General features: G+C 45.0%; 1 protein-coding gene across 11 annotated transcripts in view; it reads right to left on the bottom strand.

Moving 5' to 3' along the window:
* Positions 1-17,011, bottom strand: part of NIN (ninein) — a 103,073-nt gene that overhangs the window by 65,584 nt on the left and 20,478 nt on the right. For 6 of the 11 annotated variants that reach the window (XM_045580901.1, XM_045580903.1, XM_045580886.1 and 3 more), the window contains 3 exons: positions 15,958-16,039; positions 6,754-6,843; positions 5,024-5,205 (listed from right to left, as the gene is read on the bottom strand). In XM_045580901.1, the coding sequence (XP_045436857.1) occupies positions 5,024-5,205; positions 6,754-6,843; positions 15,958-16,039 (354 nt within the window). The remainder of the gene's footprint in view (positions 1-5,023; positions 5,206-6,753; positions 6,844-15,957; positions 16,040-17,011) is intronic. The other 5 variants (XM_045580926.1, XM_036437191.2, XM_045580922.1 and 2 more) reach the window with 1 other exon arrangement.

Here is a 17,011-nt window from a genome sequence, read left to right as displayed (position 1 = left end):
AAAAAAAATCACCACTTTCCTTTCAATACCACCCAGAATGAGAGGGCAGACTCCCGAGGGACCCACCTGCCAGATAAACGCATTAAGCAGAAGGTGGAGGCCAGTTTCAGCCTGAGGGGGAACCGACCTGTCCCTGGTGAATTAGGACATTTTGCTGCAGGGCTTCCAAATGAAGTCCCATAATACACGTTTCAGGGCTGAGAACCCAGCAGATAACAGTGGTCTTTCTCTACTAAACTCGGTAGGGGAGGCATAGCTAGGTGACATATTTCCTGTTTCGGCATAAAGATTCAAGCTGCCTCAATAAAGCTGGGGGAGGGGGAGGGCGGGATGCAGACAATACAATGTTTACTATTTGTTGAGGGCTTTCACACATGTGCACTGAAACAAAAGTGGCCTATGATCAACACCACCTCCCAACGAGATTTATTCCCATCTATTCTATTCAGCGTCAAGGCCGCGTGGTGGAGCGTCTGTCACTGCAGACGAACCACGACGGTGCTCACCCTCGGCTCCCATCACCACGGGGCACCCCCAACGGCCCCGGGAGGCGGTCCAAGGCGCTGTCACCGAGGAGGCCTGGGGCATCACGTTAAAAATAAAACCTGTCCCAGCACCGCTCTCCCTGGTCTGCGTGTCTATGTTTTCGTGGGTGGGAGGGGAAGGGTGGTGTTACAGGTGGACGCAGAGAAGGATGACTGCGGAGGATTATCTGGAGTGATTGTTATGGACATGGTGGGAGAAGGCCTTCCGAGGGAAGACGCAGAAGAAGGTTCTGAACCACTAACCCCGGAGCCTCGGAATGAACTGTCAGCCTTTAGCAAACTGCCCTGTTGTGGAATCACCCTGGAGAGACGGAGGGGGTATGGTTTTATCCCTTCAGCTGGCTGTTTGCTCGCATAGCCCTCCAGGATGAGTGCCTAGAAGGAAGCGAGCCAACCACGAGGACAGCTTTTACAGGCGCCTGTGACCCTCTTCCTTCCCACAGTCCACCTCTACCCAGTCCTCAGATACACAAAATAATTACTTGAATCACCCTAGAGCTAAAATGAGTCTCTTGTATTAACTACAGCCAGACCTTCTCTCCCCCCTGCCCCCCCCCACCCCAATTTAACTTCTGACAGCAGGTACGCGTGCTTTAGTCTTCATCAAAAACCTCAGGCATGTCAGAGAGCAGCAGAAATATGGGGGAGATAAGAGATCAACTGAAGGACTTGTATGGATGCATATAAGCATAACCAATGGAGGAAAAACTATGGGGAGGGAGGGCATGTTTGGGAATGGGGGTGGGGTGGGGATTGGTAAGGTATGCACACATATAATATCTTAATAAAAAAAAATTTAAAAAAAGAAAAAGAAAAGAAAAGAAACTGCAGCCGGAAGGCAGCCCAAGTCCCATGGCTCCTGAGCCAGGATCCAGAGTCAAAGGAAACACACTATCAAAACCAAGAAGCCGCCTCCTGCTCTCCGTCTGACTGGCTTCTCATGAAATATTCCCTTGGGGGAGGCCCAGCCCGTCCATGGTCCCCCCCCCCCCCACCTGTGTGGCCCAGTGGTATTGCGAGGAAGTATAAGCCACTGATAAAACATTTAAAACATTCCTAACACCCAAGGGCAGGAGACCAAAGGGCCTCAAGCAACCAGAAGGAAGAAAAAAGAAGTCAACAGTACAATAAAGAACGCCTGGCAAACTGAACGCTTTATGAGTGAAGAATAAATAAATCCCACAGGTCACTGAGAATGGTTTCCTCTCCAGCTCCCCCATTGGTGGCCACCTGGCACTCCGAGGAGACCCGGACAGCTTCTGCAGAAGGGACGAGGCTATTTCTCACACAGGCCCAAGCTGCCCGTGCTGCCCGTGTGGACATCTGTTGGCCAAACTGAGGCTACTGTAGAGATGGGCCAGGAAAATGGGCTGCTATCCGGGCCCAGAAGTCTGCACAAGACGAACATATGGGTGACACTGCCAGCAGGCTGCAGGTGTCCGTGACTGTGACCTTCGACTACGGGGACTGCATGAAGCTGGGGTTGGCCTGCCTTAGTGCCAACAAGAACATCCAAAATGTCACACAGGATGCTCTCATTTTTTAAAGCGATGAATTGATCTGAACACTGACAGGCTCCCTTCTGCTCCCCACATACTTCATTTTTAAGCAAAAAAAAAAAACACAGCTCAAAGAGCTTTGGTTTGAGTCCACATTCCCGAATTTAAATATATTTTATTGATTTTTTACAGAGAGGAAGGGAGAGAGATAGAGAGCTAGAAACGTCGATGAGAGAGATACATCGACCAGCTGCCTCTTGCACACCCCCTACTGGGGATGTGCCCACAACCAATGTACATGCCCTTGACAGGAATTGAACCCGGGACCTTTCAGTCTGCAGACCGACGCTCTACCACTGAGCCAAACCAGTTTCGGCCACATTCCCGAATTTAAAAAGACAGGCTGAGAGGCGGTGACTGGAGGCTCTCTGGGGAAGATGTAACAGGCCATCGAAGTCGAGGCCCAAGTCCTCGGGAAGCAGACCATCAGAGAAATGACCCCTCCAGGCCTCTATTAGCTATTCGGTTGTCGGTGGGAGTTGGACACCAAAGCCTCTATATTTAGCATCAAAAGATCATACCTGCCCCAGCCAGTGTTCTCGGTGGGTAGAGCCTTGGCCCCAGCACCGAAGAGTCTTGGGTTCCATTCCCAATAAAGGGCATGTACCTGGGTTTCAGGTTTGATCTGGCCTCTGCTAGAGATGTGTGCGGGAGGCAACCATCAATGTCTGTCTGTCGCTCTCTTTTTCTCTCTTCCCCTCCGTTCTCTGTCCCCTCCCTTCCAATCTTTTGCCCAGACTCAGGCCTCAACTCTTATCTTTATTCAGACATGAAACCAGACTCTCACTTTTTAAACAATAAATCTCGCTGGAAGTCAGTAGATAAGATAAAAAACAAGGCTGTAAGAAATATACTGCCAGCAACAAAATCAGCTCAGCCCGAGAACTTTCTGGGTATCCCCAGGTGGTAACTAGAAACTATCTTATTAAAAACTAAGTAATTAGCCTGGCTGGTGCGGCTCAGTGGTTGAGAGATGACCAGAAACCAAGAGGTTGCTTGTTCAATTCTCAGTCAGGGCACATGCCTTAGTTGTAGGTTCAATCCCCAGTGGGGAAAGTGCAGAAGGCAGCCAATCAATGACTTTCTCTCTCATCAATGTTTCTCTCTCTCTCCTCCCTCTCCACCCCCCCTCTCTCCCTCTCTCTCTCTCTCTCCCCTTCCCTTTCTTTCTCTAAAAATCAATAAAAATATGTATTTTAAAAAACTAAGTAATCATTTAATTTTTTAACACCAAATACTAATGCCTCGGGTACTCAGAATAGCTGGAAAAGGGAGATGCCAGTCTTAAAAGTGTTCTCTGCCTAATAAAAGCTTACCTCCTAAAGTGTGGAGACATGTTTTAACCATGTTTCCATAGAGAGGTGTCTCAGACACATTCCACAGGACTCAGGGTTACTAAGCAGACTTTGTGTAATAAAATGATGCCCTCCCTGACAGCAAGATAAATATTACCCACACTGTAAAAACTGAAGCATGCAAATTACTGGCCTCCCTGAAACTGTAGATGCAAACTGTTGGTGCATGTGAATGTGTGTGCTTCACTGGGGAAAAGGCTCTATCTACATTCTCAATGGGACCCGGGAGAGGGTCCGAAACCCAGCCCAGCCCACGGAGCCAAGACGGGAAGGAGCCGCTGCCTCAGACTGACTGGCCCCCAGGGCCGTGACGTTCCGGGTTCCAGACGGCATTTCCCTTCCTGCTTCTCACGGCGGCCTTCTCTGTTTTCATGTCCCTTCTCAGACCACACGACTCTGACACCACTTCCGTGGTTTCTCTCTCTCTTCTCTAGCTACCTTCCTTCCGTTCAGGCTCACAGGTTTGACACTGCTCTTTCACTTGTGGGGTGAGAACTGGTATTGTTTTTTGTTTTTTTTTTAAATGGTGCAAACTTCTGATTGGCCAACCAGTCACGTGTCATCTAAACTGCAGAACTTGTGGCCAGTTTCATTTCTGCTCAGGGCTTGGGCTCTTTCATTACTCTGGGTTTGTGAGTATTCTGGAAAGCAGAGGGTGCTCTCTGATTGCTGGAGAAATTAATGGAGCAAGCTTCCTGTAAGTCATAGTAACCTGCACATAGACATTAGACAGAAATGAACACACACACACACACCACACACACATACAGTCAACCCACAACCTACAGACATTTGGTCTCTTTTCCAGTTTATATCAGTATCTGAAATATCTGCAACCCAGGCTGAGCTGGGATGTGCAAGAAGTGTTTAGAGCTTGCTCAGCATGACACATTCAATCACGTCCTATAAATGGCATGCCAGTCAATGGGCTGGAAAAAGGAATCAAGAAAATGTTGTTACTGCTTCTCTTTTATTGGTACACGATGGCAGCGTGTGAAATGAAAAGGCGGGGGATGAGGGAGGCAGGTGCGTCTGACTGCTGGAGAGCCAGACAGACGAGCCTGGTGCCGAGGAACTGCTGAGAGCTGTGACAGGAACCAAGTTTTAAACTGCTTCCCCCACAAGAGAGAAGATGCCTGCTCTGGCAGTGCCTCAACACACTGCCTGCATGTCCTACTGTCCCGGGCACCGTTTTCTTGTTTGGGGACGGGGCTGGTTAGCTTTTCACCACTGAAAATGACAGGGTCATGGGGGAGAGATCTATTTCTAGGAACAGCTAGAGGTAGCAGACACCAGATCATCTGAAAATAACTGAACCAAACAATGTATGGACAGAAAGCATGCACAGAAGCATCAGCTCTCCCAAGGCTGAAACGGATGAAAACATTCAAACAATAGAGTGGTTAGCCATGTGTGTCCAAAAGGCAAGTGAGAAGGCTAGCAAGCAGGTGGTAACGGAGAAAAGCCACAAACTCCCCCAGGCTTCCTGTCTGCATCACAGACACGCAGTGTCCTGGCCAGCCACGCCTGCGGTCTGGATGGCTGTGTCTGTCCCATGCCTTACCTCATGCTGCTCATCGGCCGGGATGTGTGAAGACCTTGCCTCTTCTTCTTCTTCTTCCTCGAGGGGCTCAATCACGGTCACCTCCGCGAACTCCTCCACGGATTCTTGAAACTCCGGTAAGGACCTTCGTCCGTAACGCTTCCCGCCTCTGACATATTTGGGCTGAGCTTCCAGGGAGCAGTCTGGGCAAGGAGACAGGAGTTGAGGCCACATTACAGGACGATCTCAGCCCCGAGCTGACACTCGCAGCCGTCAGACGCGGCCTCTTATACCAGCCCCAAAATAAACCGCCACCATTTGCCAGCTGTGGTGGACGGGGGTGTGTGTGACCCACCAGGTCAAATGCTGAGCGCGGCTTCTAATCCTGAAGGATTTACCGCACCCCAGTACCTCTCTGCGTATGATGGGAGAGAGGCAATGCCGGAAGGGGCGAATTGGGCTAGAAGTACGAAATGAAGATGAGGACAAAGCCAGGGGTCATATTTGTTCTGTGTATTAAGCTGCTGTTTTGCAGGAAAGGAAGAGGGAGCGATCATACTAACAAGGAGACACCTGGAGGAAGTCTTAGAAAGTCATGATAAAACCACCACCGCATCAGCACTGTAAAGTTAGGATTCACACCAACTAGTCTGAAACGCACCCCTCTCGTGCCTCAGGGGCCCCTTTGTTAACCATCCTCCTTCCTGATCTATCAGACAAGCAGGATGACAGAACAAAGGAACTGACATAGCAGCTCCGAATCAATTAAGGACAGCTCATCGACTATACGAAATCTGGCATCCAGAGCTCATTATCAAATTAAACGCTGTGGAATTAAATAGCAAATGTGAAACCGCATTAGGAAAAGTGGTGCACTATGTTTTTTTCCTTCTTCAAGAGTTTCGGTGTGTACAAAACAAAAAGACTTATGCATCAAGAGAGAGTTATCTCTTGACCTTAAAGGACTTCAGCATTTTGACATAATGTGTCACAGGTTCAACATTCACCACCACCACCACCATCACCATCATGATCACCTTTATCATCATGACCACCGCCACTACCACCACCACCACCACTACAAACTATCCGTTTCCCTTTAACAGCTTTAAAGCAATAAAACAAATACTTCACTCTAGGCACATGTCATCTTAGATATAGGCTTGTTTTCTGTTGTTGTTGCACAGAATTAGAAGACAACACTTCATTAGTATACGGAAGACTGGCAATACTTTGACTCTTCTCATCCGCACAGACAGAATGTCTCTCTGGAGAACAAAAATCTGTTCTGTTTGAACATGACAGCCCTAACTAGACATGCCTGAACTCATGCATGTAGATTTGTAGAGGAGGTCTATACATACACCAACAAAAGGAGGGTGGCTGATTAGATAAGAATGAGAAGTGCAAAACCTTTCCTTTATCATCACTAAAACCATGTGAGGGGTTCGCCATTCCTTGGTAGTTTCCCTGGAAGGACGGGTGACCTGGTTTGACTATCTCAGTCTCCCTCCCCCATGGCCCTTCCTCTGCATCAGCTCAGATTTCACAGATGCAGTCAGAAGCATCCTGGAAATGCTCAGCAGAGCCCAGAGTGAAGTACTTATGCTTGCTCTATAATTTCTAGCGATATTTATATCCAGCTTTCTCAAAGTCCAACCAAGTCATTGCATTAAGGAGAGCGATTCTCTTACAGTTGCACTGAGGCATACGACATTTATACTGAAACCCGCATGCACATAGGAAGGTACCTTTTATCAGAAGAGAGTGTGTCAGCCTGTGAGTATTCAGGATCGGCCCAGACACCCGAGCTACTTGCTGGCAGCTGACACCCACAGATGCTAGTCAGATAAGAGGCAATGCAGAACCATCCTTAATTTATGACATATCCTTACATTTTACTGACAGACAACAAGATACACCATTAGGAATGGCGGGGGCTTGGAAAAGATGAAAAGGAAAACGGTAACATCAGAAAACGTGACGCAGGATTTTCCCAGCGGGAGAACAGCCATGGTCTGTGGACGGAAGTGGCCCAGGAGCTCCGAATGCTCGCCACACTTTCCCCCGAGGAGAGCCAGCAGTGGGTCCAAGCAACCATGTTGGAAAACCCACTGTAATTCAATCCAAACCACCCGTGCAAGACATGACTCCTTCGCTGTCTACCACTCAATACCCATGCTGCGCGGCAAGCAGGGATAGATTTGAAATAGCCTTTTTCTAAGCAGTGGAAGGTAACGGATTGTGAACCATTAGGAATCCTATGGGTTTTGAGTCAATCTATTCACTTACCTATTTTTGTGTTGCCAGAAACTTTAAAAAAAATTACTTATTTTAATATAATTTTGAGCAAACTTAAACATTTTTCACAGAACGTACATATAGATCACAAAGTCAATTTTCAGAGAAATTTTATTAAACAGTACCATCTCTTTGGAATAGGGATATTAGCACGCACGAAGGATAAAGGGGGTATTAGGGTTTCCTCATACTGAATTTCCCAACTTACCCAGGTGACCAATAAATGAGGCTAATCGCACCAATGAAAAAGTTACTTCTTGAATTTACACACTCACACATCCCTCTCCTATCCAGAGCACCAGCATCACTGTACTTACAAGATTAAAAAAAAAAAAAAAAAAAAGGAAAAGAGGGCAAAAGGAGATCCAGAGAGAACATACATGGTCAACAGTCATGGTTGTTAAGTATCTGAAAACTCCATTATTCTCCTGTCAACCTCCGTCAGGCCTTTTATAAGTGCACAGCAGCAGACCACGGAGCAGGCCTCATGGGGACCTAAAGACACGGACCCACCTGAGTGGAGAGTGCCCGCCCCTCCCGCACCATGCCCAGTGAAGGCTTGTAGACCCGCAGCCCTGGGGCAGAGTTCATGTGTCTTATGCGTGCATCCAGATGTAACTTACACAGTTCTGGGCTTCATACTGGAACACCTTTATCTATGGGCCATTTTACATCCTCTTCTTCCCCTGACATAACTGTAAGTAAATGTCCCAGTCATGAGCTCCAGGGTGAAAGGGGAAACGCCAGTGGAACAAACACAGTCATAAAGGAGTGCCCTGCTCTGGGTGTTTCATTCCCTTGAACATCTTCATAATCCCACCTGGATTGTCCCACATCTACGTCATTTCCCCTACGTCCCCGTTTTCCACGTCTCCTATTTGTCATCACTACTTACAAGTAAAAACGGGCCTCGAAGGAAAGCAGGCAAGCCCTGCCTGCCTGGAGGAGTCTGGGATGTCACCCTGGAGACCTTATTATAAGACGCATCCTACCTGACCTAATCTGATGGCCTAGGCCTCTGGTCCGCAAACTGTGGCTCATGAGACACATGCGGCTCTTTGGCCCCTTGAGTGTGGCTCTTCCACAGAATACCACGGCCTGGGTGAGTCTATTTTGAAGAAGTGGCGTTAGAAGAAGTTTAAGTTTTAAAAAATGTGGCTCTCAAAAAAGAAATTTCAATCGTTGCACTGTTGATATTTGGCTCTGCTGACTAATGAGTTTGCCAACCACTGGTCTAGGCTTTATTCCATAAACCAAACAGTTGGTTTGATTCAATTTCTAAAAACTGCTGGAGTAATCTGGAAGCAACTCACAGTCTCTAAAGTGCAGGTGGGCAAAGCATTTTAAAAATCTAATTAGAATTCAGAAGACAAAAAACAAAGCAACAACAACAACAAAAAACCCCAAACCGTTGCTTCTAGCCTTAGAAATGAAACAAAATCTGGTAGCCCAGACACCACATTCTTTACTCCACATCTCATCTGTCCCAAGAAGAGGCACCTGTGATCATGTTCACCTTCCAGAAGCAGCACAGGCCGCCTGGCACAGGTATGACTTTGTGACCAGAACGTCTGTCCATACTTATAAGATTGAAATACAATGTCAGTGAGATAAGCCTCGGGATAAGCCATCTGCAGGCAGAGAAAATGAATGACACTCACTCTCCCACCCCCAACCCTGACCCAACTCCCTTCCTTCCCCTACTCTGCCGGAGCAGTGCCCTCTCCCAGAACCGCCACAGCCCCCAGGGTGACTCAGGGTGTCAAGTGGAATGCTGAACTCTCCTGAAGCCAGAAGCAAAGCGATGAGGGCCCCAGAGGAAGCCGAGACAGTTACCAGAAAGCCTCAACACCAGTCATTCAATCCATCAACGCTCTGGGCACAAAAACACAAGCTGAAGAGCTGGGACGAAGAAGCATCCCCAGCACATTGTGGGAAGTGAAAACAGAGTTTCAAGATGCATTCCGGTACGAGGCCGGGTCACTGAGCTCCTGGTTACAGAACACCTGCCATGGTGCTATCTTGTACCTATTGAGGGATAATATGGATATTTTATCTTTTTAAAAAAAATCAAAATTCCTTGTTCCTAAAAATGAGGATATTTCCAGGAGGCAGAAGATAGCCCTGCCTTTTTGGTGCTGATATTCTTATTTTGGAATTGCTCACGCAGGGCCTTGCTCTCTGCCTCCCTTCCTGCCCCATTCAGTGAGCCCAGGAAAGCACTCCCAGGCCTGGACTTCCTTCCAAAGGACCTCAGCACAGGGCACCCCTCGTCTGAGGCTCTCTCTCCACACTCCACGCTGCCCAGTTCACAGGAGTCCTGAAGTCTATGGGAGAGAAGACAGAAATGAGGCGGGGGCCATGGTTAATGGTAAAGCACGCCGGAAGCTTCCCTGGGAGAGGGCAGTCATGCAGCAAATGAGCACCGGCCAGCCCACAGCACATCCCACCTCCTCGCCCACTATGTCTGCGCCTTACCCAGTATCACACAGTGAGAGGCAGCCTACCTGGTTCTACAAGAGGGAACAGGGAGGAGAAAGCACAAAAGGGGAGACCAAGACATATCAATAGTGACTGCCAGAGAGAGAAAGGGGGGTGAGGGGAAGAGACTGGAGGGGGGGAGAGGGAAAGAGGGAGATGGAGAAAGACAGAGTACACATGTCAAACTCAAAGGCTAACACTGGCCAAATGAACAAGGCTGAAGTTTATGTGGACTGCAAAAAAATAAAAGCTTCAATTTTCATAGAAACATAGGTTTATTTCAATAGAGACATGCTGAATACAAAGGGCTGAAATAAATGAGTAATCCTTAATATAAAATAATAGAACATTTTAATAGAAAGTAATATTTTCTTGAACATTAACTTACCAGACACTTAATAACTGCACAAATAAATAAGTGTAACACAAATAAACTTATTTTTCTTATTTCCGAAAGTGAAATATTTCCTGTTACACACACCAAACAAGTTAGACCAAGACTAATGACGTGGCCATCAGGCTGCTAAAATATTCTCTGCTAGTATTAGTGGGGAGAAATGGTGTGCCTGCGAGTAAAGAAAATGAATGCCACATGATTACTGTAACCAGTCATTAGCGAATGTTGTACTTTGTTATTAATAATTATGTCTAACAGGATATTGTAAAAATTAAGTTATAACATTTTTATTAAAACGTTTCTTACATACCGTTACATTGGCTGGACTGCAAAAATATTCATTGTGGGCAGCATGCAGCCCATGAACCATGAGTTTGACACGCTTGACATAGAGAGATAGAGACAGGTTGAGACTGACAGAGAAGGGGGGGAAACAGAAGATGGGCAGAGACCCAGAGGCTAACGGAGGGCAGGGGAAGTCAGACCAGGAGGAACAGATGGGGGAGGAGACCGAGATCTTAAGGAAACGTGGGAGAGGGGAAAGGAGGAGAGGAAGGAAGAGGTGAATGGGGTGGTAGAAAGAAATGAGGTGGGGCTGTCCCAAGGAGGGAAAGGGAAGGGAAAGGCCAAGAGAGAACGAACAACATAAAAAGGACATCAGAAAAGCCTCCCAACAGGACCCACCATTCCTTCTGCCTCCCAGCGTGCTCCCAGCCCCTCAGGAAGTCCTCACAGATAAGGCCATCACCCACACTGTGTGCACACAGCCCTCTGGGGCAGCGGCTTCCAGGCCCATTCCACAGTGCTCCCAGCTCCTCCTCTCTGCTGATGCTTTCAGGTCCTCCCTGGATGCAAGGGCATCAGTTCCTATCAGTCTCAACATGCATCTAGCCGAACACAGCTGCTCCAGACAGAGAGGTAATGGGGTGGCTCAGAATGGCCTTGCCTGGGAGGGATGTTGGAGGGAAGGTTAGCATCGCAGGAGAGTGACTGCGGGTGAAGATCAGTCCAGAGAAAACCCTTTTGAGTAGATAACGATGATAGGATTATTTCTCCAGCCTTCTCCCAGGAGGAGCCAGGGGTCAGAGGGAGCACCCCCATGGGGCCCCAGTGCAGCCAAGTCAGGGAGAATCTCACAGCCCTCAATCTCCCAGCAAGTTTCCTTGACCTCATTTTGTGTGGTAGGCAAGAGCAGTGGCAAATGCACAGTGACGGTATCCAGTCCATCATCTCAGAAACTAGAGCTGCCTCCATCTCATTATTGGCCTCCTTTTCTCTTCCTCTCCCTCCGGCAATGGGCTGATGTGAAAGGGACACAGCAAAAGCTCTCACACTCCCTGTAGAAACGATCGTCGATCATTCCCCGTGTGAAACCTTCTCATACACTGAGGTTGAAATAAACTTACAACATCAGCAGAACTCCCAAGTAAACTGTTTCATTATAAAAATTCTCACCACCCGTACTGATTTCATTTTAAATAACATGAATATGTTTTTGCACACATCATATATATTTTTTAAAGATTGCTTTTTTACCCTTAGTAAAGTCATCATCATAATAAGTATTTTCTACAGCACAGTTTAATAGCTTTGATTATACAGATACATCATAATTTGCCTAACCAATTCATTATCAAATATTTACTTTAAATGATTATCCTTATATACTTGTCCTTGTACAAATTCATAATTATTTCTATAGTATAAAATCGAGAGTGTGTAATAATTAGCCAAAGGCATTTTTACAGTTTTTGGTCCCTAATGTTTTTCATAATTCCAGGAGGTCCTATCATTTTACCTGACCACCATTAGGTGGGAACGTTATCTGTTTCCCCTGACCTCATGAACTGATGCCCCTTACTCTCCTCTGTAGTTGGTAGTGATAGTGGTAGTGGCTTTATTTTGCTTAAAAAAAAAAAAAAGTTTTTGTTGATTTTAGAGAGAGAGGAAGTGGGGGAGAGAGAGAAACACTGATGTGAGAAGCCAGAACGAAACCAAAAAAACTTGGGCCTGTGCCCTGACCAGGAATCAAGCCCACAACCTTTCAGTGCATGGGATGGCACTCAACCAACTGAGCCACACCAGCCAGGGCTGTTTTGCTTTTAATTTATGGAGAAATGTTCTGATCTTTACTGGTAGCATCTCACAGATCCAATTCTTCATTATCTTATCACTCAAAGAGAGGGCAGCAGAACATGCCTGTTGGGCTACCTGTGTGTAATAACTCTTAGGAAAACAGAAGGGCCTGGCCCAAGGCCTCTGAATATAGGTACAAACCCAAATCTTCAATCCTTGCAATTCAGGATCTAGTTAGTATAACGTTGGGTCATCAGACCTGTTTTAAGGCACATTAGCCAACTAAATGAAGGGTATTCTGTTTATTATCATCATAACTTCTTCATAATATAAGGAAAATAATTACAAGTAGGGTAGTTCCTAGAATTAGGAATGTTTATTACAAAAGAACCAAAACCATGTCTAGTCTTATTATTCTAATGCTTTGGCTTTTCTGAACCTGAGTTTTCCCTCACCAGATAAACAAAGGAAAGATATTTTACATTAACCATTTCAGGGAAAGAAAGGAACGGCTGCTCTATGCTAACATGGACTATAGAACAGAAAATCTAACGCAAGATTCATCAAATGAGGACAAACTCTCCGGTGGCAGATTCAGGCAGCATGCTGATGCTACGCAGCTCTCAGCCTGTGCCAGCAGTTCCATCCAAACACCCTCTACTCCAAGGCCATAGCAAACTGACTAACAATTAAGTTGCTGCCCCTCACTTCTTCCAGGAAAATAATTAAAAAATGAAATTGTAGATGTAGATACGAGGGAGTTATGCCACTGGCAATGTTAATCAGTTTGGAATTTACAAAATGATTCCCTACAACCCCAATCCATTTTTCTGCCCTTATCTGAATTTCAGTATTTTTCATTATATTGTCATATTGTTGTGGTGGTTATTTTTTGCTTTTTAAAGAAAATGCTCTCTTCCTAAAATTTAGAATTATAAATATCAGAGTTAAAAGGATGCTGAAAATAAACTAGATCTAAACATAAAGAAACTGTACCTGAAAGAAGATATAAATGGCAGAACCCAAGACTATGGAAATAATGACATAATTCCATCATCTCTCAAATCCTATTATAGCTTTGTTTTTGTATTATTTATAGATAACTGCCTTTTATTAGGGGGATATGATAGTATGTCACATATTGGGCATCTGTCTTAGGAAGCAAAACTTGATAGTGTCAACTTATGTTTGGTAAAATCTTACAGAAACAAAAAGCTAAGTTTTTTTAAAAAAAGTAGATAATGTCGTTCAGCTATTAGGAGACAACACAATGAAATCTTGGAGCCGAAAGTATTCTAAGTATTTATAAGCCGAAATTATTCTAAGTATTTCCAGTACAAACACTTTTACATACAAAGTGACCACTCACTTAAAGGGCCAGGACAGTCTTTCATAACCTCCCGGCTGTAAGCTCTTTCCATCACATCAAGCTGGTTTTTCTATTACGATTTGGTATAGCATCTTGGATTTCTAATGCATAAAAACCATAGGTGTTATGAAATATCAATTCATGACCCATTCAGTTTCCAAGGCTATGTATGTATTATGGCCCTCATATGTTTTCAGTCACCTTCCAAAGTCTAGGAGATCCTCTGATTTCAAAAGGCAAGAAGAAAATACCACAGCCCTCCTGGTAGAAGATGAATGAAGTGCTCAACAGCCAAATAACACTGAGGGCACAGGTCTCCCCGGCACTAACGATCAGGTAAAGCTCACTCTTATTCAAGCCTTCCTACTGTCTCTGTAAGAATCCCCCAGGCCAGGTTGCCCTGACTAAGGCTGGGTTTATCCCCAGCTCACCCATCTGAGGGTCAACATCCTGAACCTAACGGCTCCTGAAGTCATACCCCCTGGCGATACATCGTCAGCCTCCTCCTCTGCCACTATCTGTGAGAATTTCAGCTATGTCCTTCTTCAGGCCTCCATTTGCTCATGAAAAATGGCGGAGTTCTCTCCAGCCTGACAAAGACATGGTCTATAATTTAAGGGACAGCACGGGTTTTTGAAGAAAGGGCAGCAAGAGGATCATTTGGACTAGTAACAGGCATGCCCCTTCCAAACCTGCATAAAAGCACATTCCAGTCTCCAGGATAATATGGAAGGAACTTATGCTTCCATTACCTATGTTCACATTAACTACAATGTGATGTCACCATAGCTCTATTCAGGGACCCTGCATATTGCACTATTGTTGTCAAGATGACAGACAACCTTAAATGAGGGAAAACACCAATAAAACAGGAGACCCCAGAAGAGCAAAAGTCCATGTTCCAGCGTGGCCGCCCCCAGAAATTCTAATGTTAGTGTGGAAGGTGACAACCTCCCTCCCAGGCCCACTGTGGGCTTCCCAGGCCCTGGCAGGCCTCAGGCTAGCGATAGCCTTCACGGGGTGGTCACCATATGCAAAAGGGGGAGAGCAGACCCGGAATCCAGCAGCGCTAACCACAGCATTCATACATGTGACACGAATCCGGAGCACTTCAGAGGGTGGACGAAGAACTGGATCATCAGAGAGGATAAGAAACGAGTTCCCATCTGTGCTTCGCTTAAATAGGTCACATTGAATGACTCCTTGTAGCGGTAAACGTTAATGATTTCTCCTCAGACTCAAAAACTGGACTATATTTTTGATGTTCTTCTTTGAAAAGTAGAGTTTATTAAGATAAGTAAAAATCTTTACAGAGTAAAATTCCATCCGTTTAGTGGACAGTTTTGTGGGTTGGAAAAAAACTCATGAAATCTGTTAACTACCACCAATAGTGTAGACATGAAACAGTTTCATCACCACCACTCCAAATTCCCTCATACCCCATTATAGTCATCTGTAGCCCTAGCTCAATAACCACTGATTTGATAAAACTGGACTGTACTTAATTCAAATTTCAACACTGTTTAAACTTCCCCTTACTATATGTTTATCATATTTCATTGATTATCTCACACTGCCCTCCTCCTACCCCTCACCCCCTCCACCCCCACAACACACACACACAAATACACACCTAGATTTGAACACTGAAATTAGGATGTGTCTTACAATTGATTCCATTTTACAATAATTGGCAACAAGTTTTCTTCTTAGATATACATAAAAGAATGTGTTTTATAATCTCCGGTGCCTTTTTAAAACTCAATGAAACATATTAAAGCCATTAACATTTGAATGCTTACTGTGGGTTAAGCATTCTACTAGGCCCTGAAAATACAAACATGAATCAAATGGTCCTCAAAAACGTTCACTTGAGCTGGGGGGAGATAAACAATTATATTAAATGTAATCATGTCTACAGTGGAGTGTTATCCATTCACTGGGAACTAAATATGATTATCTGTAGATTGGCCACCCTTCTTTCAGCAAAACTCCCCTCTCCCTCAAGCGTATCTTTCCATGTACATGGGAAATAAGGGCAGAGGACGTATCATCCGAATGATATGAGTTATTGCCCACCATCTGACATATTGCCTAGGAACAATCCAATTATTTCTTTCCCAAATCGCTGTTATTGTAGGAAGTCTCATTTTAGTGTTCAACAGCTGCAAGGCTTTTAAGATAATATCAAAAGACAAGCCACTGGAAATAACTGCTCAATCTGGGACAGGCAGATGCCCCAAATCTCTCCCAGACATGCTTCGAGGTCCCCACATTCCTCCCTGCACAGCTCTGAAAGGGGAACAAAGAGAAAACACTTGGTGTCCTTACCTGGCTCCTGGAAGTGTTCTTTATTTGATAGCGTTCTGGACAAGATAAGTATTAACGCTTCCTTAAACTGGTCAAAATGCACCTAGAAACAAGCAATTAAAAATAAGTTCACAACAGTTCCCACCATCTTAAGGTAACAAACCCGTCTACATACAAGGTATCAGAACCATTCCTTAGCTGCCTGAGAGCCTTGAAGTAAGTCATAACCGGCTTTTGTTCCCTTTTCCCTCCCCTTCCCTTCATTTCTCTAAAGCACTACAGGGAAAGTGGGCTGATTATTTTTGACACCACAGTGTCAGAAATGCTAATATCAATATCAATATTTATTCAAGCCAGAGTCACAAATGCTAATATCTATCAATACTTATTCAAACCTTCTTAATAAAACATAGAAGAGGGTGTGTTTGGAACTCTTTCCTACTTTTATTTTTCTGAACAAGACCAGAAAAGAAAGACGTTAGGTTAGATATGAGGAAAAACTTCTCAAGTAAATGATCCATTCTAATGATGCCCCAAGGATGCTTTTCTCTCTTAAGATTTCTAGAAAGAAGCGAGTTGCTTTTTGAGGATGACTTGAATACTGTCTAGCCTGGGGCAGGTATCTAATATTTATGTCCTAAGGCCCCATATGACTCTACAAACAAGCAGGAATCGATAGCAAACACAAAGGATAAAAGGACCTTGGAAAGCATTTTCCTGAATCCTTAAATACACAGTTACCTTCACTTAAGAAGGAAAGAACCCAAGCTTTATTTAAGTAAATACCTAGGAATATCGCTTTGGCTAAAGGGGTTAATAATTTTCTTTCTGGCCAAGTATACTCTCCTGTAATGTAAATGAACGGGATCGCACCATGGGTCAGAGAGAGACTGTATTTCTTCTCACCATCATTCTAGCTTGAAAATGTGGCATCTACTTATACAGAAGTCCACATTAAACACAAAGTCAGCAAATGTATAATCTGTGCTGTTATGGTCTCTTTGGATATTATTACAAAACAGTGCCCAGGAGTTTAAATATAGGTGACAGATAAAAAACACTTTCAAATTAAAAC

This window comes from Pipistrellus kuhlii, unplaced genomic scaffold, assembly GCF_014108245.1.
Source record: "Pipistrellus kuhlii isolate mPipKuh1 unplaced genomic scaffold, mPipKuh1.p scaffold_m20_p_1, whole genome shotgun sequence".
Lineage (NCBI taxonomy): Eukaryota > Metazoa > Chordata > Mammalia > Chiroptera > Vespertilionidae > Pipistrellus > Pipistrellus kuhlii.
Note: the sequence above shows the minus strand (reverse complement) of the source record. Positions and strands in the feature narration are given on the sequence as shown.